This window comes from Pimephales promelas, chromosome 13, assembly GCF_988280905.1.
Source record: "Pimephales promelas chromosome 13, fPimPro1.hap1.1, whole genome shotgun sequence".
In the NCBI taxonomy this organism is placed as follows: domain Eukaryota; kingdom Metazoa; phylum Chordata; class Actinopteri; order Cypriniformes; family Leuciscidae; genus Pimephales; species Pimephales promelas.
The window spans coordinates 18,759,890-18,784,351 of record NC_142781.1 but is presented as its reverse complement, the minus strand read 5'-3'; the positions used below and the strand labels follow the sequence as shown (position 1 = coordinate 18,784,351).

At 37.4% G+C, this 24,462-nt stretch overlaps 1 protein-coding gene across 2 annotated transcripts in view; it reads left to right on the top strand.

The window, feature by feature from the left end:
- syne2a (spectrin repeat containing, nuclear envelope 2a) overlaps positions 1-24,462 on the top strand; it is a 92,678-nt gene that overhangs the window by 46,454 nt on the left and 21,762 nt on the right. Inside the window, exons 48-82 of one of the 2 annotated variants that reach the window (XM_039692602.2) lie at positions 30-180; positions 296-439; positions 1,661-1,801; positions 2,672-2,854; positions 2,956-3,093; positions 3,207-3,392; positions 3,796-3,918; positions 4,002-4,184; positions 5,501-5,590; positions 5,770-5,856; positions 6,437-6,502; positions 7,267-7,839; positions 7,949-8,152; positions 8,796-8,888; positions 9,252-9,455; positions 9,560-9,721; positions 9,979-10,104; positions 12,106-12,296; positions 12,453-12,576; positions 12,680-12,862; positions 12,983-13,129; positions 13,517-13,696; positions 13,779-13,934; positions 14,084-14,239; positions 15,024-15,194; positions 15,392-15,525; positions 15,759-15,963; positions 17,250-17,432; positions 17,543-17,656; positions 17,770-17,924; positions 18,254-18,401; positions 19,078-19,172; positions 20,290-20,521; positions 20,641-20,835; positions 23,771-23,896. In XM_039692602.2, coding sequence (XP_039548536.2) covers positions 30-180; positions 296-439; positions 1,661-1,801; positions 2,672-2,854; positions 2,956-3,093; positions 3,207-3,392; positions 3,796-3,918; positions 4,002-4,184; positions 5,501-5,590; positions 5,770-5,856; positions 6,437-6,502; positions 7,267-7,839; positions 7,949-8,152; positions 8,796-8,888; positions 9,252-9,455; positions 9,560-9,721; positions 9,979-10,104; positions 12,106-12,296; positions 12,453-12,576; positions 12,680-12,862; positions 12,983-13,129; positions 13,517-13,696; positions 13,779-13,934; positions 14,084-14,239; positions 15,024-15,194; positions 15,392-15,525; positions 15,759-15,963; positions 17,250-17,432; positions 17,543-17,656; positions 17,770-17,924; positions 18,254-18,401; positions 19,078-19,172; positions 20,290-20,521; positions 20,641-20,835; positions 23,771-23,896 — 5,749 coding nt within the window. The remainder of the gene's footprint in view (positions 1-29; positions 181-295; positions 440-1,660; positions 1,802-2,671; positions 2,855-2,955; positions 3,094-3,206; positions 3,393-3,795; positions 3,919-4,001; positions 4,185-5,500; positions 5,591-5,769; positions 5,857-6,436; positions 6,503-7,266; positions 7,840-7,948; positions 8,153-8,795; positions 8,889-9,251; positions 9,456-9,559; positions 9,722-9,978; positions 10,105-12,105; positions 12,297-12,452; positions 12,577-12,679; positions 12,863-12,982; positions 13,130-13,516; positions 13,697-13,778; positions 13,935-14,083; positions 14,240-15,023; positions 15,195-15,391; positions 15,526-15,758; positions 15,964-17,249; positions 17,433-17,542; positions 17,657-17,769; positions 17,925-18,253; positions 18,402-19,077; positions 19,173-20,289; positions 20,522-20,640; positions 20,836-23,770; positions 23,897-24,462) is intronic. The other variant, XM_089118562.1, reaches the window with a different exon arrangement.

Here is a 24,462-nt window from a genome sequence, read left to right as displayed (position 1 = left end):
CATTTACATACCTTCTTTTTCATGCATAGTCTCAGAGATCAGAGCATTAAGATTCGTCAGGAGGTGCTTTTTGAGATCCAGGAGGCGGGTCGTGTGCAGGAGGAGTTGAGTGCCATTCAGCAGAACGTTCTCTCTCTTTTGACGGTTTTACAGTCCGATTCAGCTGCTGAACAACTACAGGTTGGTGTTTTATGGCCTGTTTTTTTTTTTTTTTTTACTGGTAGAGTAAGAGGAGAGTCTGTTTCTGCAGTGTTTCCTGTTGATATTGTATTCATTGTGTTGTATCACACTGTAGGAAGTCAAAGTGGATTTGGTGTCACAAAAGGCTCGATTGCAGGACGTCATAGACAGAGTGCAGAACAGATGGAGCTGTGTACCATCAGAGATTCAAATCTTGCAGAATGAGCTCAGCGTCTCCCTGCAGGAGGCTAAGGACAAAGTATTTACTTTATCTTTAATTTTATTATATTGTGGGATCAAGTACTGTTTTAGCGATAAGTAGAGTGTATTTGATGTTGGAAAAGCGAGTTGTTTGTATCTGTATGAATAATATTAATGAGCATGTTTAGGTGAATATACACTCTCCTAAATGATAATTAGGAAGACCTTACTAATACTGTGTTTGACCCCCTTTCTCCTTCAGAACTGCCTTAATTCTACGTGGCATTGATTCAACAAGGTGCTGAACACATTCTTTAGAAATGTTGGCCCATATTGATTGGATAGAATCTTGCAGTTGATGGAGATTTGTGGGATGCACATCCAGGCATACAATACATACAAGCATTTGTGAAGACGGACAACCTTAAGGTTGGATGGGCTACAACAGCAGAAGTCCCCACCGGGTACCACTCATTTCCTCTAAAAATAGGAAAAAGAGGCAACAATTTGCAAGAGCTACCCAAAATTGGACAGTTGAAGACTGGAAAAATGTTTCCTGGTCTGATGAGTCTCGATTTCTGTTGAGACATTCAGATGGTAGAGTCAGAATTTGGCGTAAAGAGAATGAGAACATGGATCCATCATGTCTTGCTACCACTGTGCAGGCTGGTGATGGTGGTGTAATGGTGTGGGGGATGTTTTCTTGGCACACTTTAGGCCCCTTAGTGCCAATTGGGCATGGTTTAAATGCCACGGACTACCTGAGCATTGTTTCTGACCATGTCCATCCCTTTATGGCCACCATTGACCCATCCTCCAATGGCTACTTCCAGTAGGATAATGCACCATGTTACATAGCTTGAATCATTTCAAATTGGTTTCTTGACCATGACAATGAGTTCACTGTACTAACATGGCCACCACAGTCACAAGATCTCAACCCAATAGAGCATATTTGGGATGTGGTGGAACGGGAGCTTCGTGCCCTGGATGTGCATCCCACAAATCTCCACCAACCACAAGATGCTATCCTGTCAATATGGGCCAACATTTCTAAAGAATTCTTTGAGCACCTTGTTGAATCAATGCCACGTTGATTTAAGGCAGTTCTGAAGGCGAAAGGGGATCAAACACAATATTAGTATGGTGTTCCTAATAATCCTTTAGGTGAGTGTGTGTGTGTGTGTGTGTGTGTGTGTGTATATATATATATATATTACTTTAAGTGTCTTTGTGTTGTTTTTAAGTGAAACCTTATAAAAATGTAACTCTGTTTCAGTTGGCCATGGTCATGGAGAGAAGTGGTCCTCTTAGTAAAATGGTTGAGCAGGTTGGAGAAGTGACGGTGGGATTGAATTGTGTGCATGCCCTACTAAAGCAAACAAGTCCTAATTGTCCTGAGGCTGAACGTACACAAAAGGTACTTGTTCCCTTCTTGCCTCCACTTGCACCTTATTGAAAATACCTTTCCACCAATTACCAATGGACAAAACATTTAGGAAAACATGGGATATTACTCAAGCAGCTTAATTTTTTCTCTCATTACAAAGTTTTGTGTATTATTTAGATCTGTTTATTCTCTTAGTTATTTTTTTCTTATACTTTTATTGTATTTTTTTTATTTTGTAATTTTAATTATATACCATATTTTCTGGAACATAAGTTGCACCTGACAATCAAATGGATCAAAATTGCATTGGTGAGAGAGAGAGAGAGAAAAAAAACAGATGTAGGAGTTACATTTTATTATTACATTTAGAAATATTGTAATAATACTGATAATTAAAACAAAGTATTTACAAACATTATGAACACTATAAACAAGTTTTAGTTCCCCTTACAACACAGTATTCAGAACAGATCGGGATAAAAAAAATACAAGTATAAAACAAACAGTGGCATTCATTATAAACAACATTAGCTATAAATGCCAGGAATAAGTTATGTAAAACTACCGACATGTGGAAAATGTGCTATACAAATAAATTTGAGCTTGCATACTTCTCTCATTCAGCACATATCCAAATGTGTGCATTTTGCATTAGTTTTACAGTTTACATAATTTGCAGCACATTTCAGATACAAAATGCAATAAATATTCTGAAAAACAGAAAACAAGTATAAGAAATGAGTAGAGTTGTAAAAACAAAACATATATTTAAAATAAAACAAATAGTAACATATTAAGGGTTTACTCATGATGACAAATTTAATGAACCATATTTCACATTTGTGTCTAGTGAAATGTGCTGTCTACACTATCCGAAGTCTAATGTGCATGTTTGTGCAGCGTATATGGGATGAGCTGGACCAGTGGCACACTCGGATAGCTGAGCTGGAGGCTGAGGTGCAGGATCTGGCTGAGCAACAGCCTGAAAGAGCTCAAGTCCTCATGGACCAGCTCACGGAGCCACTGCAGCTCTACCAGACCACAGCCAAACAGGCCGAGCAAAGGACCGCCCTCATCAGCAAAGTCAGACTTTACCCATAATCCTTGTTTCACAACATAAGCCAACACATAATGCCACTGATAGCAACCATGACTTCTTGTGCCTTGTGTTTTGCTCCCATCAGATCCCTGCCTGTCTGCAGGACTATGAGGGTTTACTCAGTAGCTCCAACTGCTGGCTGAAAGAGGCTCAGTCCTGGCTGGTCGTCCCAAGAACCTATACCACTGCGAAATGCATCCACTGCCACGCCAACTCCCTCAAGGTCAGGTCAAAGCCTCACACTGAAGCTGTTTACAGGTCACTTCTAGTGAGACATATCATATTATGTAGATGGTATGTAGCAACTTGTTAGCAACTCGTATGGCATGTCTGTAGATGATGCTGGATGAATCAGAGGGATACAGGGCATCTCTGGAGGCCTTCCTGCCTGTCCTGCAGGAGATCACTCCGGTGTGTGACACCACTCCTCAACAGCAGCTCCTCCACCTCTGTATACAAAATATCACACTTATGCAGCAAAGCGTCCTGGACCCTCTCTCCCACCTTCAGCACCTAGCAGCTGTAAGAAATAGCTTTACTTTCAATAAAGAATTGTGTATGTATGCTGAATAAAAGTATTAATATCTGACTGGGGAAAAAAACTAAATCTTACTGACCCCAAACTTTTGAACTATAGTGTAGCAGCTGACTGTGTTTGCATTTATATCTAATAGAAAAGGGAAATTTGACCAAGAAGTACATCAAATTGAGGCATTGGGTACCAGAAAAACTGGTATAATAACATTTTTAAATTATTAGTATTGAGTTAGTATTAGCTGTTTTGATATCCCTAACAATGTATAGGTAATTTGGAGGGTTTTATGAGATCCACATAGCTGGAATTACTTATACAAGTATATAATTCTGTGATCATTTTTTATGTTGCCTATATTTAAATTGTAATTCACTTTTAACTTATGTGTAGGAGATGGATGCCATTGAAACAGAGGTGAAGAGAATGGAGAATAATATAGACAAGATCAGAACAATCCTTTCCACTACTGACACAGAGAACATTTCTCCTGAGGAATATCTTGAGGACATACAGGTACTGTGCATCATATATATCTATCCTCTCTTTGGGCTGTAAACATTTACAGTATCTCATATCCCTCATAATTTCTGTTACAGGTGATTCTGGATAATATCCAGTCCATGAAGAGGACCATTGATGAGATTGAGAGCTGCAGGCCAGGCCTAGGGCTTCCTGCTGAGGCAGAGCAAACTCTCACAGCCTTCCACCGAGCTCAAGAGCTCCTGCAGCCCATCCAGGAGCTACAGCAGCTCAGTGTGGAGCGGAGCACAACATTAAGGGTCTGTCTCTTTAATAGTTTATCAAGTTTCCTGTTTACTGAGCTGGAGTGCGTTTTAGCTGATTTAGTTTATAAAAAGCATATTTCAGTAGTTATGCCATTTAGCCTTGTTTTTTTTATACAACATAAACATTTTAAGTTAGAACTTTAAAGAACTTTGTCAATTTTAAAGGTTCACAGTCGGAGTAATTTTTGTAGAGTTTGAGCTGGTAGATCTGACAGTCGAATCTCTAATGACACCCACAGCATGTGTGCAGTTGGGCCAGACGTGGGCCAGCGCATCCTTGCTCTTGGAAAAAAACTTCCGAAAGTGAGCGTTTTCTTGGGACCCAAACAGGTCTAACTGCGCTCTGCCGAATGTCTCCCACAGCTCCCACTGCTGAAACATTGTTTCTTGACATTCTGTCTGGGCCCAAATTCAGGTGACCAGGCACATGTGCTGCTCTCAATGAGCGCAGATTGTGCAGATCCCAGACCAGACCTGGAGGCGTTCCGTCAGCCTGTAAAGGTTTTGGGACCTGACGCCACCCTGGTGATTTATATAGGCCACCGCTGACATGTTGTCCGTTCAGACCAAGACGTGGTGAATTTTTTTTTTTATCTGGGGACAAAAACTTAGTAGCCTATGTATTTGAATTGTGTTTAAATGGTGTAATTTTTATGAATTTGATTATGTAGCCTGCTTGTCCATTTTCTTGCGATTGCCATCAAGATTAATAGCTGGTGCTGTCCACTTGCCGTGAGTGCCTGCCCACACTCTGTTCTGATTGGCTGTGGGTTTTGATTGATTTGACGCATCTCGCAGTCGCGCACAGTATTGATAGACAAATCATTTGTCGCTGGAATTTTATCGCATTGCGTCTGGTTAGGGAAACGTCTCTTTTTTTTTTGTTTTGGCACATCCATTTACAATATTTACAGCATCAAACACAGACAGTAATAATGAAATATCTAACTAGACCAAAGGTCTTTTTAAATCTAGTTTGAACCTATTACTTGTTCAAGTTTTAGTGACCGTGACCGGCGGGTGACCTCTCCTCTTCACTTTCATGTCTACTATTGGGATGAGAGGAGGAGAAAAGCCTTGCATTTAAAGCCAACTCGGAGAAGGGATGTGTGGGAACCTTGAAAGTTCTTTAAAACCTCAATATGGTGCAACAGTAAATCATTACAGACATGGCTTTATTGGCAAAGGCAACAGTATGCAGTAAAGATGCTCCCATGGCTTTCTTTTCTCATGATCTTTATTATGTAGCGTTGGTTTGTCCAAGTTCTAAGACTTGATGAAACTGAATAGTTTGCTGATTTTATTTTCAGGCCTCTATTGGACAACCATCTGAAATGATTCTCCCTTCAGACCAAACCACAGAATTCACGATGCCACACTTTTACTCTGGAGATGGGATGGTAAGTCAAGCAGTTCAAACAAAAATATACACCTCAAAATCATGCCCACTCCAGCTCAGATGACATCTAAGATGAGGATAAGTCCGCTGTAGGGCTAAAAAAGACTAAATCAACTTATTAGTTCTGTCACTGTAAAAACTTAAAGAATAATATGTCCTTGCATAACCCTGGTGAAACAGGTTTCAATGGAAGGCCCTTTCAATGAGGAGGAAGATGAAGACAGTCAGTCTTCATCCTCAGGAACTCTCACATGCAGTGTTCCAGAGGTAAAGCCTCCAAAATCTCCAGTTTATCTCAGTCTTGATGCATCCCTTTGCCAAACCCTGAATAAGAGTACAGTATGTTTTCTGTACTCTTGTACACTCTGGACCTCTTTGCTATTGCTGTGCATTTGGATGCATTTAATGTTTTATTTATATACATTTATGAATGGAAGTTATACGAATATACAAATACAATTATAATTATAAATATAAATAAATCTATGTGAATTTTCATGTTTATATATCGCTATGCTATGCTATTTTCACTATATTTTCAGAGGGATTGGTCCTGTTACAATTACTTTCATTCTTGGAATTGCATGATCACAGTTTTCTCAACACTGCTGTTATTTGAGTTTATGCTATTATTAATGTTTCAATTTGTTTATAATTCAGTCAGCTTTGCAGAGAAGCTCTTTTGCTTTTCCTTCTGTGGACTAAGGCTGCATTTATTGCAGAATGCTGAATATAACTCCTCCACTTCTTTCAGTAACAGCTGCTGTCTTCCATTGTCTTTTGGAAGTCTGTTCTTCTAATACACTGGACCATCATCTCTAATAATTTTTTTCTTTCTCTGTACCAGGACCCAGATGAGACCGTTTTGGTGGAGATGGATGCTGCCTCTGCTGTAACAGAGTGTTCCACTAAGGTATAGACTGGCCCCAATGGAGTTACTTGACTCTCAGGAACAAACTTTGTGATTTATTGGTTAATGGCAGGCAGGCAGGCAGGCAACATGATCATTATTCATCATTGTTCCTCATATTCCTCTTTGTGGAATGTGTAATACCGATTTCTGATTGGATGAGCCCTGCTCAAAGGCATCATTCTGTATGCGTTTTGAATGAATTTGATCATTTGCGATGTTGATTGGCAACCACAAACTGCCTGCCATCAGAATAATGGACTGCACTTCCATTCAAAAGTTCTTAAGTCTGTATGATTTTTTTTCTTTTAACAGAGAAAGAAAGAGTCTTATGATAATAATAACTGCAATGTACAGTATTTGTCCATTCCTGTGATAGAAAAAGCTGAATTTTCAGCATCATCATTCCAATCTTCAGCTTCACATGATCCTCTAGAAATCATTCTAATATGTGGATTTAGTGCCCAAGAAACATTTATTCTTATTATTAAAGTTGAATAGTTACTGTGTATATATGTATATGTATATGTATATGTATATGTATATGTATATGTATATGTATATGTATATATATATATATATATATATATATATATAATTGGTGTAATAGATTATATCATTGAAGTGATTAGTAGATTATTAGAAGTGTTAGAAGTGATGGTTGAGGTGTTTTTTGATGCCAAAATACTTGTTTTACCTATGGTAAAATAACTGAAAAGTTGATTCACTGATAAAAGTTCGCTGAAAAATCATTATTTCATTTTTAGGAATCATCTCCTGAAGAAGAAACTGATTTTGCTGCAATCAAGCATGTATTACAGGAGTCTGACACTGGAAGTTGTTTACGAGAGCCTCCTGGATTCTCTGAAATGCCTGCCATAGATACCAGACCAGTTACTGAAGAGACGAGTTGTCTACCTCCACTAACATCCCAACACTTCGAAGAATTTACAAATTATAGTGATTATCTGCAGCCTGACAGTCCAACAAGAGCTAAGGAAAAACAAAACGAGTGCCCAGAAACCAAGGTGACTAAAGCAGTACCAGCAACTCCAGGAACAGACTCAGAGATCACCATGTTAAAAGCAAGTGATGCCAGTGAATCGATCAAACAGTCTGAATCTGTAGATCTGAACAAAGAATCTATAAACACAGCAATGAGTTCAAGTGATCAAGTGAAAATGGCAGTTCGTAAGGAAGGTTTGACCACAAAGCCTCCCGACACAGAGGCAGTAAACGTTGCTGATGATGACCAGCCCCAAATAGAGTCAAAACCCATAGCTCCTCTATTGCTCTCTGTCCAGCACAAAGAGTATGTTCCACAGGATGAAACAATGCTGGTAATTCTAAGTGAAATTTAATTGTAAACTCACATTTATCTTTTCATTTTGAAGTACAGTCCATTTTGAAATATCTGTATGACTAAAAACTGCCCTTCCAACTTTCTAGGATATACAGAGAGATCTGATTGAGGCCATCGTTCGCCAGAGCAGCCAGTCTCAGGAACTCTCATTTCAGCACACAGCAACTCACAGTGATCTCTCACAGTCTGAAGGAGGAGGAGAATATCAAGAGAGTTTGGTCCAGCTCCTCACCTCTTTAAAGGACACATCTGAGACACTGGGGTCATGTCAGGATATCAGTTCGTCAGAGGTCAGTTCAGCCCTAATTCTTACTAAAACCAACAAGTGAATGAGTGTCTATGTGCATTTTCTGACGTGTGTGTCACCTTAACATCTAACAATAATATTGTGAAATTTTATTACAATTTAAAATATTTTTTGTCTGTTTTAAAATATTTTACAATTTTATTTATTTCTGTGAGCTAAAGCTGAATTTTCAGAATCATTACTCAGGTATTCAGTGTCACATGATCATTCAGAATTCATTCTAATGATGTTGATATAGATATAAGATACATTTCTTACCAATTGAAAACAGTTGTGTTGAAACCATGATTCATTTGTTTCATTTGTTACATTATTTGAGTAGAAAGTTTAAAAGAACAAAATTTATTTGAAATAAAAAATCTTTTGTTGCATTTATGCATTTAAAACATCCTTGATGAATAAAAGCATTTTTATTTTATCTTAATGACCCTAAACTTTTGAACGGTAGTGTAGTTAACTAAGAAAGGACAACTTAAAGCAGTTAATCTTCCATTTGATCAAAATTTCTTAATTTTTAAATTTGGTTAAAAAAAAGGTACTTTTTCTGATTTATATCAGTGGCAGTGGCTGATAGAACACATTTCTCAGAAGCTATGAGACTGATTCTGCCTTTCCTGCCTACACAGACTAGACAGCATCTGTTAGAGATTCCTGTGTCTGCATTGAATCCCAGTGAAAAACAGATGAGAGACACGACCAAACTCTTTTCAAGCATCAAGGTATAATCAATTTACTTAAAGTCCACACAAAACTTGGTACAAAGCTGTCTCCTCGTAATGTAAATTTAGTTTAATACACAGCATGACCTTGTAAAGATTTATAAAAAATAAAAATCTCAAGACTGAGAAAATATTGCTTGTATACTCTCTTAGTACCTTATTTTTTTACTGTTGTTTGTGAGCATCATTTCCATAAAATTGTTTTAAAACTCTTCAAAAACACATTGTACTTTAGAAAGTTGACAAACTTGTCTTATATTAGCCTTAGCAATAGTTGCTGATGTAGATCGATCAGTAACGTGTAAAGCATGGCTTAGCGAAGGGTCAGTTCTGATGTACTAATGCAAGTGTTTGTTCTGTAAGAGTCTGCAGGGCAGCACGTGGACTTTGGCACTTGACCGGTGGAGATCAGCAGGACAGATTAATGTTGAGCACCAGAGATGTTCTGAAGCTCTTCTGAAGGGTCTGCGGGATCTCCTGGAGCTGGGCTCAGAGCGGCTTCTGCGTAGTCAGGCTGCACAGCCGCAAAACTACAGCCAGCTGCACAGTCAGCTCAGAGGACACAAGGTACACTATATATTTCAACTGACTAATTTAGGAGATAAGTTCATTTGAATTTTTTTGACCTCTCTTACATGACTCTCACAATGTTTGCACTTGACTGGTAACAGAAATACTTCCAAGATTTGGGGCAGAACCTCGTAAATGTAAAGCTGCTATACCAGAAGCTGCCAGAGGGGGCACTGCCAGGCCAAGCAGAGGTGGAGCAGTTTATATCAGATATACAGCTTCAAGCACAAAGTCATGGGATCCAAATGCAGCACAGTTTACAGGTACAGAGAATTATACTTCCTCAGACCTTAATCTCATTAATCTTATTAATTTCATTGAACATTCTCATTATCTAATCATAATCTAGTCAATTATCTAGTCATAATAAAGTCTTTGACTGATCCAAATTACAAACAGGCACTCGGCATCAATGAACACTAGTTAGGACTAATTCAAAATTACTGATATTGGAGGAGATAGATACTGGAAGAGATATTTCATCAGTCTCTTAGCTCTCTGTACTGTATATGTGTTCCAGGAGTGGTCTTGGTACGAGGAGGTCACTGAGAGACTGTGCAAGCAGTTGAATGAGATGGAGACAGACTTGTCCAGTCTGGATTTAGAGCTGGAAGGAGACCTGCAGGGTCAACAGCAGTCCTATGAGGTTAGTTTCCCACATCTATGGGAATGCTAATGGCTTCCTGCCTCCTGGGTATTATTGTAAAAAAAATAATAAAGTTCAAAAGTTTGTAAGATTTTTGTTGTTGTTGTTGTTTTAAGAAATTGTATTAGGAAAAGGTATATTTAATTGATGTAAAGTGACAGAAAAGACATGTAGAAAGTTCATAAAAGAGTTCAGATATTTCTAATAAATGCTTTGTTTATTTACTTATTTTTAAAGCTTAAAGAAAATATTACGCTACATAGAGGGTATGTGGCTTATTTAAGGGCTTATTTAAAATGTTAAAATGGTTTTACAGGTCCATTTTCAACTAGAATGAAATGGTCTGTTTTTACCTTATTTGGAAGGGTCATGAATAGTAATGAGGAGTTCTGCTCTGATTGGCTGTTTCACTGCACACACTCTGAAATACAAGCCTGCAAAATAATCATACGTCAGTTTTCAAAAATTGTAACATTTTAACAAATGGACTGACGTTAGATGCCTTGTCAAATAAATATAGCTTCAACTTGTGTGGTAGAGAATGTGACATTAGCTAGAAGGATCGCGTGAGCTAACATTATTTGTGAGAAACTAAAGTAACGTAGTTAGCCCCTGACGTGATGTTTTGTCAAGCGTTATTTGAATTTATTAAGGGAATTTATCTACAGTAATTATGTTACAGTATTATTTTGTATATTTATATGCCAACACTGGCAAGAAATATTAACCTCAGCGTAAATGCTTTGTCATACTATTGTTATGTATGCTTGTATTACTTGGAGTTTGCTATTTGTTACTGTACTAGGATCTTGCACTGGATCTAGATAACACAGTGTAAATTCACTAGTTCGCTAATAAAATCACTAGTTACCGCTTGCAAGAATATACTGTAGTTGGAACTGCCCCCTTCTTCAGTATGAGACACTGAGAGAAGCCTGATTGATATTGTCCCAGGTTAGAAAATAAACCAGGTTAAAGCCAATAAATGGGCAGAGCAAACTAACAACTTCCAATTAAACTTTTGTGGTAACGTTATCCGATTATAGATACAGTAAACATCAACCACACCTATTGACGTTTCTTTTCTGTGGGAAGGGTATGAAAAGTCCTCACATCCCCTGCACAGCCTGGAACATAACATTTGCATCACCTGCAGAACCTCTGATGATTCGGCTGCGCAGACAGCTCTGCCCGGCATTGAACATGGGGTGGTGTATGCACATTTTATCATCCCAACTGTGGCGTCACAGTCAGTGTTATGTGGAGATTCGCATATTTTTTTACAGTGGTGTTTTTCAAAAGCGAGATTTAAATAAGGAGGAAACAATGGTGTTTGAGACTCAATGTATGTCATGTCCATGTACTGGACTCTTGTTATGCAACTATGCCAAGATAAATTCAATTGTAAATTCTAGGGCACTTTGAGGGTCTTCTCCTTTCTTTGGCTATATGTTGCATGACAATCTTTTTTGGTCCAGCACACAATGTTCCTGATTAAATTACTCAGAAAGACAGGTGCCATATCTGTGGAACTTCATGTTCTGCTGCCTGCATTGGTTGCACTTTTATGATTGTCCCTCTCACTATTACGAAAGCTAATTTCACAGCTATGCTGACTCACGCGGAACAGTTAGCAGCGTATGGTCCGTTGCGTTCATGTTATTTTCCCCTTTATAACTTCCAAAGCTCATTACTCTGGATTGATATTGGAGGAACATCAAGCAACCCCTTTTTGTGTCTGTAATAGATTTATATCTCACTCCCATTCCAACAAGTCGCTCCATCTGAGCAAGCGGGTGAAGCTGAGAGAGATGAGGGGGTGGAGGGATGAAATGAGATTCACAAACTTTGCTGTCAAAGTACTACATCTGACCACATCACAATCGGTTTGAGTAACTGAGTTAATTGAAATGCCGTGACAATTTATTCGCCGTGGTTTTCCTAATTTTAGCCATTAACTTTTCCTTCTTTTCCTTTCCTTTTTCACTCTCTTGTTGTCAGAAGTTGCACAAAGTCCTGGAAGACACAAGACCTCAGATGTGGGAGTTCCAAGACCGACTCAGGACCCTACAGCAAAAGGGTTTCTGCCTGACCTGCCCAAAATCACGACTGTTAATACGCTGGAAAGATCTTCATAATCAACTACAGCAGAAGATGCATTCCACACAGAAGATCCGAAAGAATTATGAAAGGTTTGAGAAAAACACAGTAACCAAATAAGAAATGACTAAAATCAGCTAAATGTAATTTCGTTGGAAGAATTCAATGGTATAGTGGTAAATGAGAAATACTGCTTTAGAAGACACATTATTATATCAGGTAACATAAAGGTGTGTATTTCTGTGTAGGTTTCAGCGTGACTCAACAGAACTAGAGGAGTGGATGAGTTGTGCTCATGAACGGGTTCAGAAGTGGAACAGTTTCTCCGATTCTGGTCTACTGGACTCCAGAATTGTCTTGACCCAGATCATGGTGACCTAGAATTTTATTAGAGTTCATCTCTCTTTTTTATATCATGTGACCCAATGCCTCATTCCCATAATGCAAAATATGAGACCTTGGTTGTGTGCCACAGGAGTTCTTCAGGGAGATGGTTTTCCGTTCGGCACAGAAAGCTTCTGCAGAAAGCGCAGGCGTGCAGATACTGCAGCTGAGTGAGAGAAAAGCTCCTGGTCTGCGCAGACAACTGGCTCAACTTGAGCACGAATGGACGAACCTGACTAACATGCTACCCACCCTCCACCAGACACAGCAACACGTACGTATAATGTCTCAGTTTCTCTCTCTCCTTCTATCTCGTCCCTCATCTATCTATTAGAAGCAAAGCTCTAACAAGCATATATATATATTTGTAAACATCTTTTTGCCCTTCCGTTAGATGTTAACAAGCCAGTCTCACAATCAAGTCTTGGCTGATTTGACCTCCTGGCTGGAGCATGTAGAGAGACGACTGGAGGATGAAAGGTCAGGGGTCCATTGTGCCCTGGACTCCTCTGAGCTGCATAGAAATCTACAGGCTTTGAAGGTATTGCACCTACTCTTTTATTATTTCTGGTTTTCTGGATAAAATCCTACTGATTATTTTAAGGTAGGAATGGAAAATCATTGTTTGGGTCGTCTAAACTCAATATAAATATATTTTACAGCAATAAAATAACTCTAGACGAACCAAACGATGTTTTTTCCAAGTTTATTCTCACAGCTTCAGAAATCATTCTAAAATTCTGATTGGATATTTTTTTTCTGGATACTTTCATGAATGGAAAGTTCAAAACAACAGCATTTATTTGAAAAATAAATCTTTTGTTGCATTATAAATGTCTTTACTGTCATTTTTTTAATCACCCTGCTACAAAAATGAACTATGTAGGGAACTCTGACATGTATCATGTTCCATGTTTTAACATATTAGGATATTAAGGCTGAAGTAAGCAGTCGCCAGTTGTGTGTTGACTTTCTGAACCACCAGTCTGTGGAGGGGGTGGGGTCAGTGAGCGAACCCACCAATCGCAGTGAGCGCATCCTCTTTGCTGAGCGACTGAGTGCTCTCAATCTGAATTGGCTTGTTCTACAGGCCAAGATTGACAGTGAGGTGAGTGAAGACATACAACAATGCTGTTTCTAACCTGATAAAGCCATTATATTTGAAACGTGATGGGTTCTTCGGTCTCCAGATACACAGTGTTGAGGACCAGTGGAAGGTCTGCACAGATAAAGAAAAGCGATTGCGCTGTATCCACAGCTGGATCTCTCAACGTATGGAATGGGTGAGAAGCAGCTGGAGACCAGAGAGCTGCTTGCAGATTGAGCAAACATTACAGGAGTGTGAGGTGAGACTCTTATCTCACAACTAGCTTGACGATTTTATGCTGCAAATGTTGTTTGTGTGTGTGAGAGTGAAATCCATTGAGTCAAATGACTTGCTTTGTAAAAAGTGGAGTGAGAGATATCAGGAAAATCTGACACTGTTTCATTCCAGGAGACAGAGGAAAGGCTGCAGGTGAAGTCCTCTGAGTTGAAGGGTTTGGGAGCTCTTCATCTGTTCGGGCTGCAGGATGGTGAACATCCTGGAGATCAAGCATTCTCCAAGCAGGTGAATTCAGCCATCCGGGATGGCCAAGCTTTGAGTCAACAGGCAAGTTCTTACACCCTGTTCTGGAATGCATCAGTAAATTTGTGCACATTGGCCATATACCCTTAAAAGTTTGGGGTCAGTAAGATTACAATAATAATACTTACTTGCATTCAGCAAGCATGCATTTAATTGATCTGTGTCACAATATCCACAAAAAAATCAATATCAATTTTTTTTATCAATAAAATGCAGCCTAGATTAGCATAAGATACTTTTTTTTAAAAAATAAACATTTTAGTGACCCCACACTTTTGAACAGTAAACACTGCTGCTACAGTGTATGAATGTTTAAAATCAGCTTGAAAAACTCTTGGTAATTATTCATATTTTTATATGAATTATTCACAATATTTATTTTATCAAAAATATATACCCCATTGAATATCATCAATATATTATTTTTATTTTATATTACAATATTTTTTGTACTTTAGCACTTTTTGCATTCTTGTGTCTTGTTTCAAATACTGCATGATCAGAAGTGACATCTATTCCGTACACACACAGAATGAAAATGTATTCACTCCCTCGTTTGAATGCGTGTGTACATGTTTTTTTTTTTTTTTCTTTTTTTTAATTCTATTTTCCTCTTTGTTGGGTTACTCAGGAAATAGTTGTTTTTTCCGTTGTTAAGAATCATACTTTCCTTATATATATAAGAATTCATTTGATTTGTGTTTTATTGTTTATGTTAATATGTCCAGTCAGAGTTCATTCATTATTTTTGATTGACCAAAGAAATGTTTTTTCCGAGCGGCATGCGTGATTTTTTTTTTTTTCTTAGATAAATGCTCTCAGGCTAGATTTGCAGCCAATCAAGGATAAGTGGGCTCATTTTGAATCTGAAGTGAGTGCAGCAGAACTACAAACAACCAGGGTGGCCTACAGACTGGAGCTGTGCAGAGTTCCTGTGTTCTCAATTGAGCAGAGCCGAATTCATGTGGAACATCTGCAAGTGAGTAAACAATCTGACAAATAATGCTGTTGGAAAAAGATTGTACAGTAAATGTTGTACTTGTAAATTGTGCAGTTAAAATTTTAAACATTAATGTTTTTATTCTCCCAACATGGGAATACAAATAATAATAATATTCAACATTGCCATCAGTGGTACAGGAACTGTTATATGATATCATGCATACTTCCTAACAGAAACTTGAAAGGGAGCTGAACCTATCATCAGAGACCTGGAACAACTTACCTGAGGTGTTCTTTGACTTAAGAGACAAACTCAAGCCTTGCGCATCTAAACTGCTGTCCGATCATCTCGAGAAGGAGAGATCTCGGTAAGCAATTTTACTTTCCAGTCCGTCTCCTTTATATTCTCCATTTAATCTAAAATTGCACTTTGAAATGGCATCAAATTGGCAATATTATCAACATCAATGTTAAGGAAGCTGTATAAATTATCAGATGATTCTGTTCATTTGATGGTTTAGTTTAATCATGCAAACCAACTGATCTGGTTGTGTTTGTCTGGCCCTATGTGGGTATTAATGTCTGTTTTGTTTGTTTTCAGACATCTATCAGTGACTGAGGATGTGCATACAGATTTACTTATGGCCCAGAATGAATTGCGGCTCTGGCTGGAATACAACCGTCTCACAGGAGAGTGCTGTGTTATTCTAAATCAGCACTGGAATAGGCTTGAAGAGCTAATGAGTTCTTCAGACAGTGAAGAAAACACTGTAGAGCTTCTTAACAGCAGGATGCAGAGCATCAATGTGAGTAATTTATAGTATCTAGGCCTCTTTCACAGTGTTTCCCATACGATAGTATCTGACCCTTAAATGATTAGTTCGCTTTAAAAAAAAAACTTTTGCTGATAATTTACTCACCCCAATGTCATCCAAGATGTCCATGTCTTTCTTTCTTCAGTCGAAAAGAAATTAAGGTTTTTGATGGAAACATTCCAGGATTTTTCTCCATATAATGGATTTAAATGAGCCCGAAATGGTTCAAGGTCCAAATGACAGTTTCAGTGCAGCTGAATTATATGGAGAACAATCCTGGAATGTTTTCATCAAAAACCATAATTTATTTTTGACTGAAGAAAGAAAGACATGGGCATCTTGGATGAAATGAGGGTGAGTAAATTATCAGCAAAAGTGAACTAATCCTTTAAATAAGTACAAAAGTGCTGGTGTGGGTTGTACATTTAAGAAAATAACATATTTTGCAAAGTAATAATGCACAGTGACAAACAAATCTGAAAAAATAAAATAAAAATAAAAATAACCAATTTCAGCATGTGCTTGTTAAGTGCTAAATTGTTGTCCTGCAGGTGAGTCTGAGGTACTTCAGTTAAGTTGAAGAGGTGGAGGGATCATCTCAGCAAAGGAGAAGTGCTCACTTAGTTCGCGTTAAGCTCATGAAAAATGAGAGCAAAAACAAAAGTGTTGCGATTATAATTTTGTTCAGTGTATATTATTAGAACAGTAGTCATTTATTGTCTATAAAACAAATATGTTGTGTATAAAACAAATATGTGTGGATAAAAAAATAAATAAATAATATAAATAATAATTATAAATAGATAATAAAATAAATAAAACGAATGATGTATACATGCAAAACACTCTGAAGCTATTCCTAGATAAGACAAGTCAAAATGTATTTCTATAGCACATTTAAAAGCAACAGTTTAACCAAAGTGCTGTACAATAAAACTTTGAACATATAAAAAGAATGCATTAAAGGGAAACATGCAGCGTACAAAATATTATTGAGAATTTATTTCACTCCAGTCTTCAGTGTCACATGGTCCTTTAGAAATCATTCTAATATGTTGATTTGCTGCTCAAATGTTTCTGTGGAAACTGCATTGAATAGAAGATTTTTAAAGAACAGCATTTATTATTTAAAAGATTTTTTGATGTTATGTTTTTACTGTCAACTTAATGATTTCTGAATAAACTTATTAGAAATCTTACTGACCCTCAAATTTTTAAAAGCTAGTAACAAATGTATAAGATGACAAATTATGTCCTGTGTGGCTTGTCTTTCACAGACTTTGGAAAAAGACATGGCGGCCTTACAAAGCAGTGTGGGAAAAGTCCTGGAGGCCTCAAAGCTTCTCATTGGGCAGATGAAACCCCAGTCAGTTTCGCTCATCAAATCAGAAACCAGGTTGCTATCACGGGACCATGTGCATCTTGGTAAGGCGCTTTCTGAGATTGGGGCACAAGTTCAGGTGAGGGCGACAAGTTTTTGTATTTAGACAAATTACTAAATACAACGATCTGCACACCGATGGCAATCATGATGGTTGAAACAAAGTGTTGTGCTGTTCTCGGTCCATAGGAGGAGCTAGAGGAGCACTGCCGTTTCAGCGCTGATTTGAAATCAATGGAGCAACAACTTAAAAACTTTGAAAGCATTTTGAACTCTGGCACTACAAGCATGGAAAGACTAAAGGTGAATCTGTGGCATGTCTTTCATCCCCTCTTTGTGTTTCAGAGGGAACTAAAAGTTTATAGTTTTTATAGGATTTTATGTAAATGTTTTTCCTTTTATTTCCTGTTTGAAAGATGGTTCTGTTAGATCTGAGTGGGCTGAACCCTAACCTTGCTGCTCTGAATCAAAATAAATTCAGAATCTCTTTAAGCTCTATGGAGGAAGAGAGGTTGCAGACCCTCAACACAGAGTGGGTTCGGGTCTTCTCTCAGGCTACAGATAGACACAGGCAAGTGAACCTTCACTGCACCAATGCCATTCAGTTCCCAAACATTTTGTTTTAGCCCTGAAATATACAAAAAAAAAGTGCTTTATGCATCTATCCATATGGACATTACTTCTGTCATGCAAATTCTGTCATTTTCCTTGCCTTTGGGTTGTTTCGAACCCTTTCAAAAACTCTCCTGTTGTGTTCAATGGGGTGAAATAATTAGTAATTACATGAGGGTGAATTTTCATGTTTTGGTAAACTATTACTTTTTCCCCCAAACACCCTAACATTAGCTTTAGCCCCAGCCCTTGTGTCTGGTGAATGCCAATGCACATCTCTGTCTGTAGGAAGATGAATGGAGAGATACTGCATGCTCAGAACTTCCAACAGAAGTGCCAGTGCTGGATGGAGCTCCTGGACAAAATCGAGGCTGGCTTATCCAATCAGACGTCTGGAAACTATGCTACTGTAAGAGAGCAGCTAGCTGCGCATCAGGTATAATGAACATACGGTTAAATACATTAGAACATTATTGTCTATTATTCAGTTTACTGTATAATACTGTTGCTTCACAATGACCATCTGAACATGCACAACATTTATCAGAGACATGAACCCAAACTTTTGAACGGTAGTGTATGCTTCTGGAATATTCTTACTGTATATACATAGCAATCTGGTTTGTTTTTCCGCTACTGCTTGAATTTATTTTAATTTAAATTTCTATTTCTATCACACAACACACAGAATATCTTGCATTTAGACTTGTGTTCACTTCATATAAATGAATATTCCATTGCAGTGGACATTCCGAATAAGGAGTTTACATGATAAAGAATTTATGAAAGCAAATGCTAATAATTTATAGAAACCAGAATATTGTCCTAATAATTGTATATCATTTGAGATGTTTACAGGACACATACTGTACATAATTAGAAGTTTACCATATTCTGATTTAAATATTCTTATATTATGATTATTATTGGGATATAGTTAATGTAAACACAGTTAATATTGAATGTTATTTGATTTATTATTATAATTGAGTTATTTTTGACTTCATTCCATTTTTTAAAATAAGAGTAGCAGGAACCATTTGTAATAGAGTACTTTTTGAAAATGGCTGTACAGAGCTCATCTGCTCATATGTTAGTAATACATTTTTCAGAGGCTGAAAGTGGAGGTCATCATCAGCCAGCAGCTACAGGATGCCATGATCAATGAGGCTTTACGCTTCCCGGAGAGCAGTCAGAATGAGGACAGGTGAGTTTTTATAGCAATGCACTGAATAATTCATTTTTCAGAATTTTCTTACTAACCTCCTGTGTGGGACTCTGCCATGGATAAGAAATCAAAGAAAGTTGTCTAATAATTTGTTCTGAACTGGATGTCACCTTATGAGTAATTAAAACCAAGGTTATCCAACTGTTTTGTTTTTCTTTTTCTTTTTTTCCACGGCCTTCGGCTGGGGCCATAACTCTTAGTTATATGGTGTGGAATAGCTCCTTTGAGCTCAGCACTGGAACAAGCTGGCTCGCACTCAGGAAATGAAACTGCATGTGCTATCAGCATGAAATAATTTTTTCTTTTCAACCGATAAGTGCTGCTTCATATGAAACTCGTGGCAGTTGCATTCAAGATGTTTTTCAGGTCTGGTTTTTTATTGCAAAAACAACAGTCATGTAGAGAGGCACATAAATGTGGTTAGTTCTTGTTTCAGATGATTGGCAAAGCTAATGGCCAGTGGAATTGCAGTTATTATCGTCTTCGTTATGTGTTGCTCATCTGTTGTAACGTCCATGGTCTGTTTTCAAAAAATGATTTAAACTTTTAGGGTTATTTCACTCACAAATGTCAATTTCGTCATCTCTTGCTTACTTGCATGCTGTTCCAAATATATACGACTTTCATTTATCTTCGTAACACAAATGAAGATATATATATATTTTTTTTTATTTCAACCCATAAAACCCATAAAACTTTCCAACCCATAAAACTTTCACAGTTCAAAAGACTGCAAAAATGTTCGAAATGAATTGCACCGTTCAATCCAAGTCTTATGAAGAGACAGGATATATTATGATCTATTCATACAATTTAACTTTACAATGTTTTTAGGAACTTTTTGAAGCGTCAATATTTTGGATGAATGGACTTTCAATGGAGTGACAAAAACCTCAAAAAATGTCTTCAATTGTGTTTTGAAGACCAAAAAAGAAATCTATTTGAAACCACATGAGGGTGAGAAGGCGATGACAGAATATTAAATTTTGGGTGAACTAAACCCTTTTAACCCAAGTAAATGTTCTTCACTAGCCTATGATAACTTTCGGCTCGATTTACCTTGAGCAAATCTTGAACACAATTCCACTATGAGCAGGAGTCATCTGGTCTTGAGGCTTACCCAGCTAAAGACACATTGGCAGGGGACACAGCAGAGGGTCCAGCAGCATGGGAAATATCTTGAGGGCCTTATGGGACATTGGCAGCTCTATGAGGCAGGCTCGAGGAAACTTTCAAAGTTAATCAGACACATCGAAGAACTTCTCCCACCGGCAGGACTGGCACTGTGCAGCTTACAGCAGCTCCAGTGCTCTATAAAGGACTTTGAGGTAAGATCATTTAGTGATTAGACTTTGTCTTTCCAACTGCATCCATTGAATGCCAGTTCGGATGCAGATAGCTGCTGTATGTCATATACTGTTTATCTCACATGCTCTGTTTCCCACAGTGGGCTGAGGAGCAACTACAGCTTCATGAAGAACTCTACAGTCAGACTGTGGTGGAAGGCAGACAGATCCTTCTCTTAACAGATGCACATACGCAGACATGCCTGCAATCTGAACTGGATGGCCTCATGGAGACGTGGGAGCGAAGCTGTGGCCTTGTGGAGAAAAGAAAGGTTCTTGCAGACACCATAACTCATGTATGTGACCCAATTCTCACATCTCCCAGACCGTTTTATAGGGGTTGAATTGGCAGTTAACAATCACTGAATAGTCCATATTTGTGCTAAGTGATTGCTTTACTTCAGTGACAATGTTTAATTCATGTTTATATTGTGCTTGCAAACTCGTGAAGCGTGAAATAGCATTTTCATTCAGCGCATTTGCCAATGCAAAGATTGACCCATGTTTTAACACGCAGTGTTCTAAATGTTAACTGGTGGATCGATAAGAAGCTAATGTGCATTCATAAATTGTAGAATAAAGCATATAGAATATAGTATATAATGATATTTTGAAATTATTGTATATAATAATTTATCATATTGACATCCCTTTTCTTTAAAATGGTTTAAAGGCTGAAATGTGAGGTTTGTCATTTTATAAAACGTGTGTTATTTCAGCTTCATAGTTTAAATGGCTATTTTTATAGTTATTTTATGGTTTAGGATATGATTTATGGTATTAATTTTATTTTTGCAGGCCTTAAAAAAAGGTATTAAAGCCTTACACACCCTGGTGTATAGAACACAATTTTAAACTCCGCATTTCCCGTCTCGGATGGGGCAATATAGTTTATATCGATAGAGATCGACAGAGTGAGCTGCTACTGGATAAGTGCACAATCCCAGTTGTGTTAAACAGGACTCTTGCTTTATATCAATCGCTTGAATCTAAATCAGAACTAAATAATGTGTTTATCTCAATGGCCCTACTGACCCTGTTGTTTAATGCATTTGAGATGTTTTCCATTGTTGAATATTTAACTGTTAATTATCCTGAAAACAAGTTTGCAGACTTAATAAACGAGTGCCGGTGCGTGCATGCACATAAAATCGAGTGAGGTGTTTAGAATGGGACTGCAATGATTCTATCCTGCTTTTAAAATATCTTGCTAACATATTTTGCATCCCAGTGTACGCACTTTAAATCACATCCCCCCCAACTAAAATAGCACCCTAACCGGTTTAATAAAAAATTTAAAGTTTAGCTTTTTTCCCTGCTGTACCATAAACATACCAAACTGTTACTGTACCGTTATACCCCTAGTGTCTTTACTAGCTGTGATATGAAAGTTTCCATTGACAAATAATTTGTCTGTCAAATTCACAATATATCGGTAGCAATTATTCAAATTACATTTACCTTTTTTTAATCATATTAATTGATTTGATCATTTTATTGTGTGTGTATTTATTTATTTATTTTATTATTATTTTTTCAGTTTTTTTTCTGCTTTAATGTTTTATTTCATAATCTTTTTTTTTTTTTTGCTATTAATTTTTTGCTAAAACACGAAACTGTTTTGAATTTTTTTGACTTTCCAGGGGTCAAACGTCACTAGAATGTCAAACCAAAATTAGCCTGGTAATTAAAACATAAACATAACACAGACTTGGATCAATCTGATTAGTGCTGACACCCTTGTCTTGTTGAATTCTTCCTTTTTTTTTTTTTTTGTTATGGACAGAGCAAAGTTATCGTGGGGCTCTTAGCCGCACATGACCTACATACCCTGCTGAGCGTTTCACTAACAAAGTGCTTCATTTTGAGGATGAGAGATCAGCCTAATCTCGCCATAATCCATAAACGAGGCAGCTGGGCCAAATCACACAGAACATGAAAATCATGGCTTCTAAGCCACTGTGCAGTTCAGTGTCTACATGGATCATCTGTCATTGTTCACAAACAATCCTATAATGCCCTAAGACCTGAAATAGAATTGATATTAAATAAAATCTTTATTAAATTCTTCTTCATTTTCAAAACCACAATAATGGAAGATAATGAAGGCTTCAGAACAAACAGTGCTTAGCATAAATGAACACACCCACAAGTTGACTAAAGTTGACTAAACAGAGCAATAACAAATCATCTTTTGGAAGTTGATCTTAATGGCTTAATTAAAAAATAAGGGAAAATCCAACCTTTAAGGACACCAATTTTTGATGTTTCTTAAATAAATGTTCTTCCTTAAAATACAGGGGGCATAAGTGAGGACACCCCTATGTTACATTCCCATAGAGGAAGGCAGATTTTTATTTTTAAAGGGCAGTTATTTCATGGATCCAGGATAATATGCATCCTGATAAAGTTCCCTTGGCCTTTGGAATTAAAATAGCCCACATCATCACATATCCTTCACCATACCTAGAGATTTCCAAAAGATCATCTCTCAATGCAATTCAAACCATCTATTAGGCTAACTGAAACAAAACCATGCCAATCTCTAGGTATGGTGAAGGGTATGTGATGATGTGGGGCTATTTTAATTCCAAAGGCCAAGGGAACTTTATCAGGATGCATAGTATCCTGGATCCATGAAATATGTTTTTTCCTCATTTTTTTTTAATTAAGGCATTAAGATAAACTTCCAACAGATGATTTGTTATTGTTCTGTTTAGTCAGTTACAGTTGTACAAATAACATAAATTGTCATGTGGAGACACACCCACTCATAACCAACTCTGATTGGCTTATCTCTTTTGGACTGATGACGTCATTGTTTTGACTGCCAAAGAGAGAGGGGTTTAGAGAGTGATGTGGGTAGATTTGTGTTTGTGCTCACAATAGACAGGGGGATGGTGTATCCCCCATGTGGAATGGAAATCCCTCTTCACTGATCTGAGATCTGATATGAGATAAAACGGTGGCAGACAGACACAAAGTACAAGCACACCAGTGACTCTCATAATCAGCATGGTAAAACAACTTATAAACAGTATTTTTAAACTCCAGGATCAACAAAACGAGACGAGTCGAAATTATTAAACTTGACATGTCGCACATACTGTTTGTAAAGCTTAAGATCGTATTGAACCTGGAAGGTTCTTTTAAATCTAAAATAATGTGATTTTGTACTCATCTTTTGCAGTGATTAAGAGATTCTGCTGTTTTTTTTTTTTTTTTTTGCAGAACTGGAAGCTCTGTGAAACTGGACTGGCTGATTGTGCTCTCAAACTGGAAGAGATAAAAGCACGATTAAAGAGTCCACTGCCAGAGAAGCTTGAAGATCTAAAGACACATGAGCAACTCACTAAGGTAATGTCTGACAGTGAGAACAGTGAACTCCTAAACATTTAGGGATTTAAGAAGTTTGACCATGTTTATAATCATGTTTTATTTTTTCAAGGAAAACTTAAGACAAAATGAAGAAATGTTTAACAGTTTCATGTTCAAATGTAGGCTAGTTTGAGATGGTATTTCAAGTTAATAAAGCCAAAGAGGGGCAAACCAAACACTCAGACATTCTAAAATTCATATGCATTACTGTTCAAAAGTTTGGGGTTTGTATTTTTCCTTTAAAGTTTCTTATGCAACAGTAGTGTATATTTTAGTATACACCTTGCTTTCACAAATTGCTATGCAATATGTAATTAAACTACATACTGTAGGCCTATACAGTATATCAGAAAAAAAGCAAAATAGAAGCATTTCACTAATATTCTCTATAGTGTTAACTAGTCAGCTAACATTAAAGGTACAGGCCTCTACATTGCTTGTGTTTAATTTTTGGCACCTCCTTTAAGCATACAGATCACTCCAAGCTTTGGAAACCTGCTGCATGAATTGTGCCAGTGCCAAGATTTTACACTATTGGGAAATTA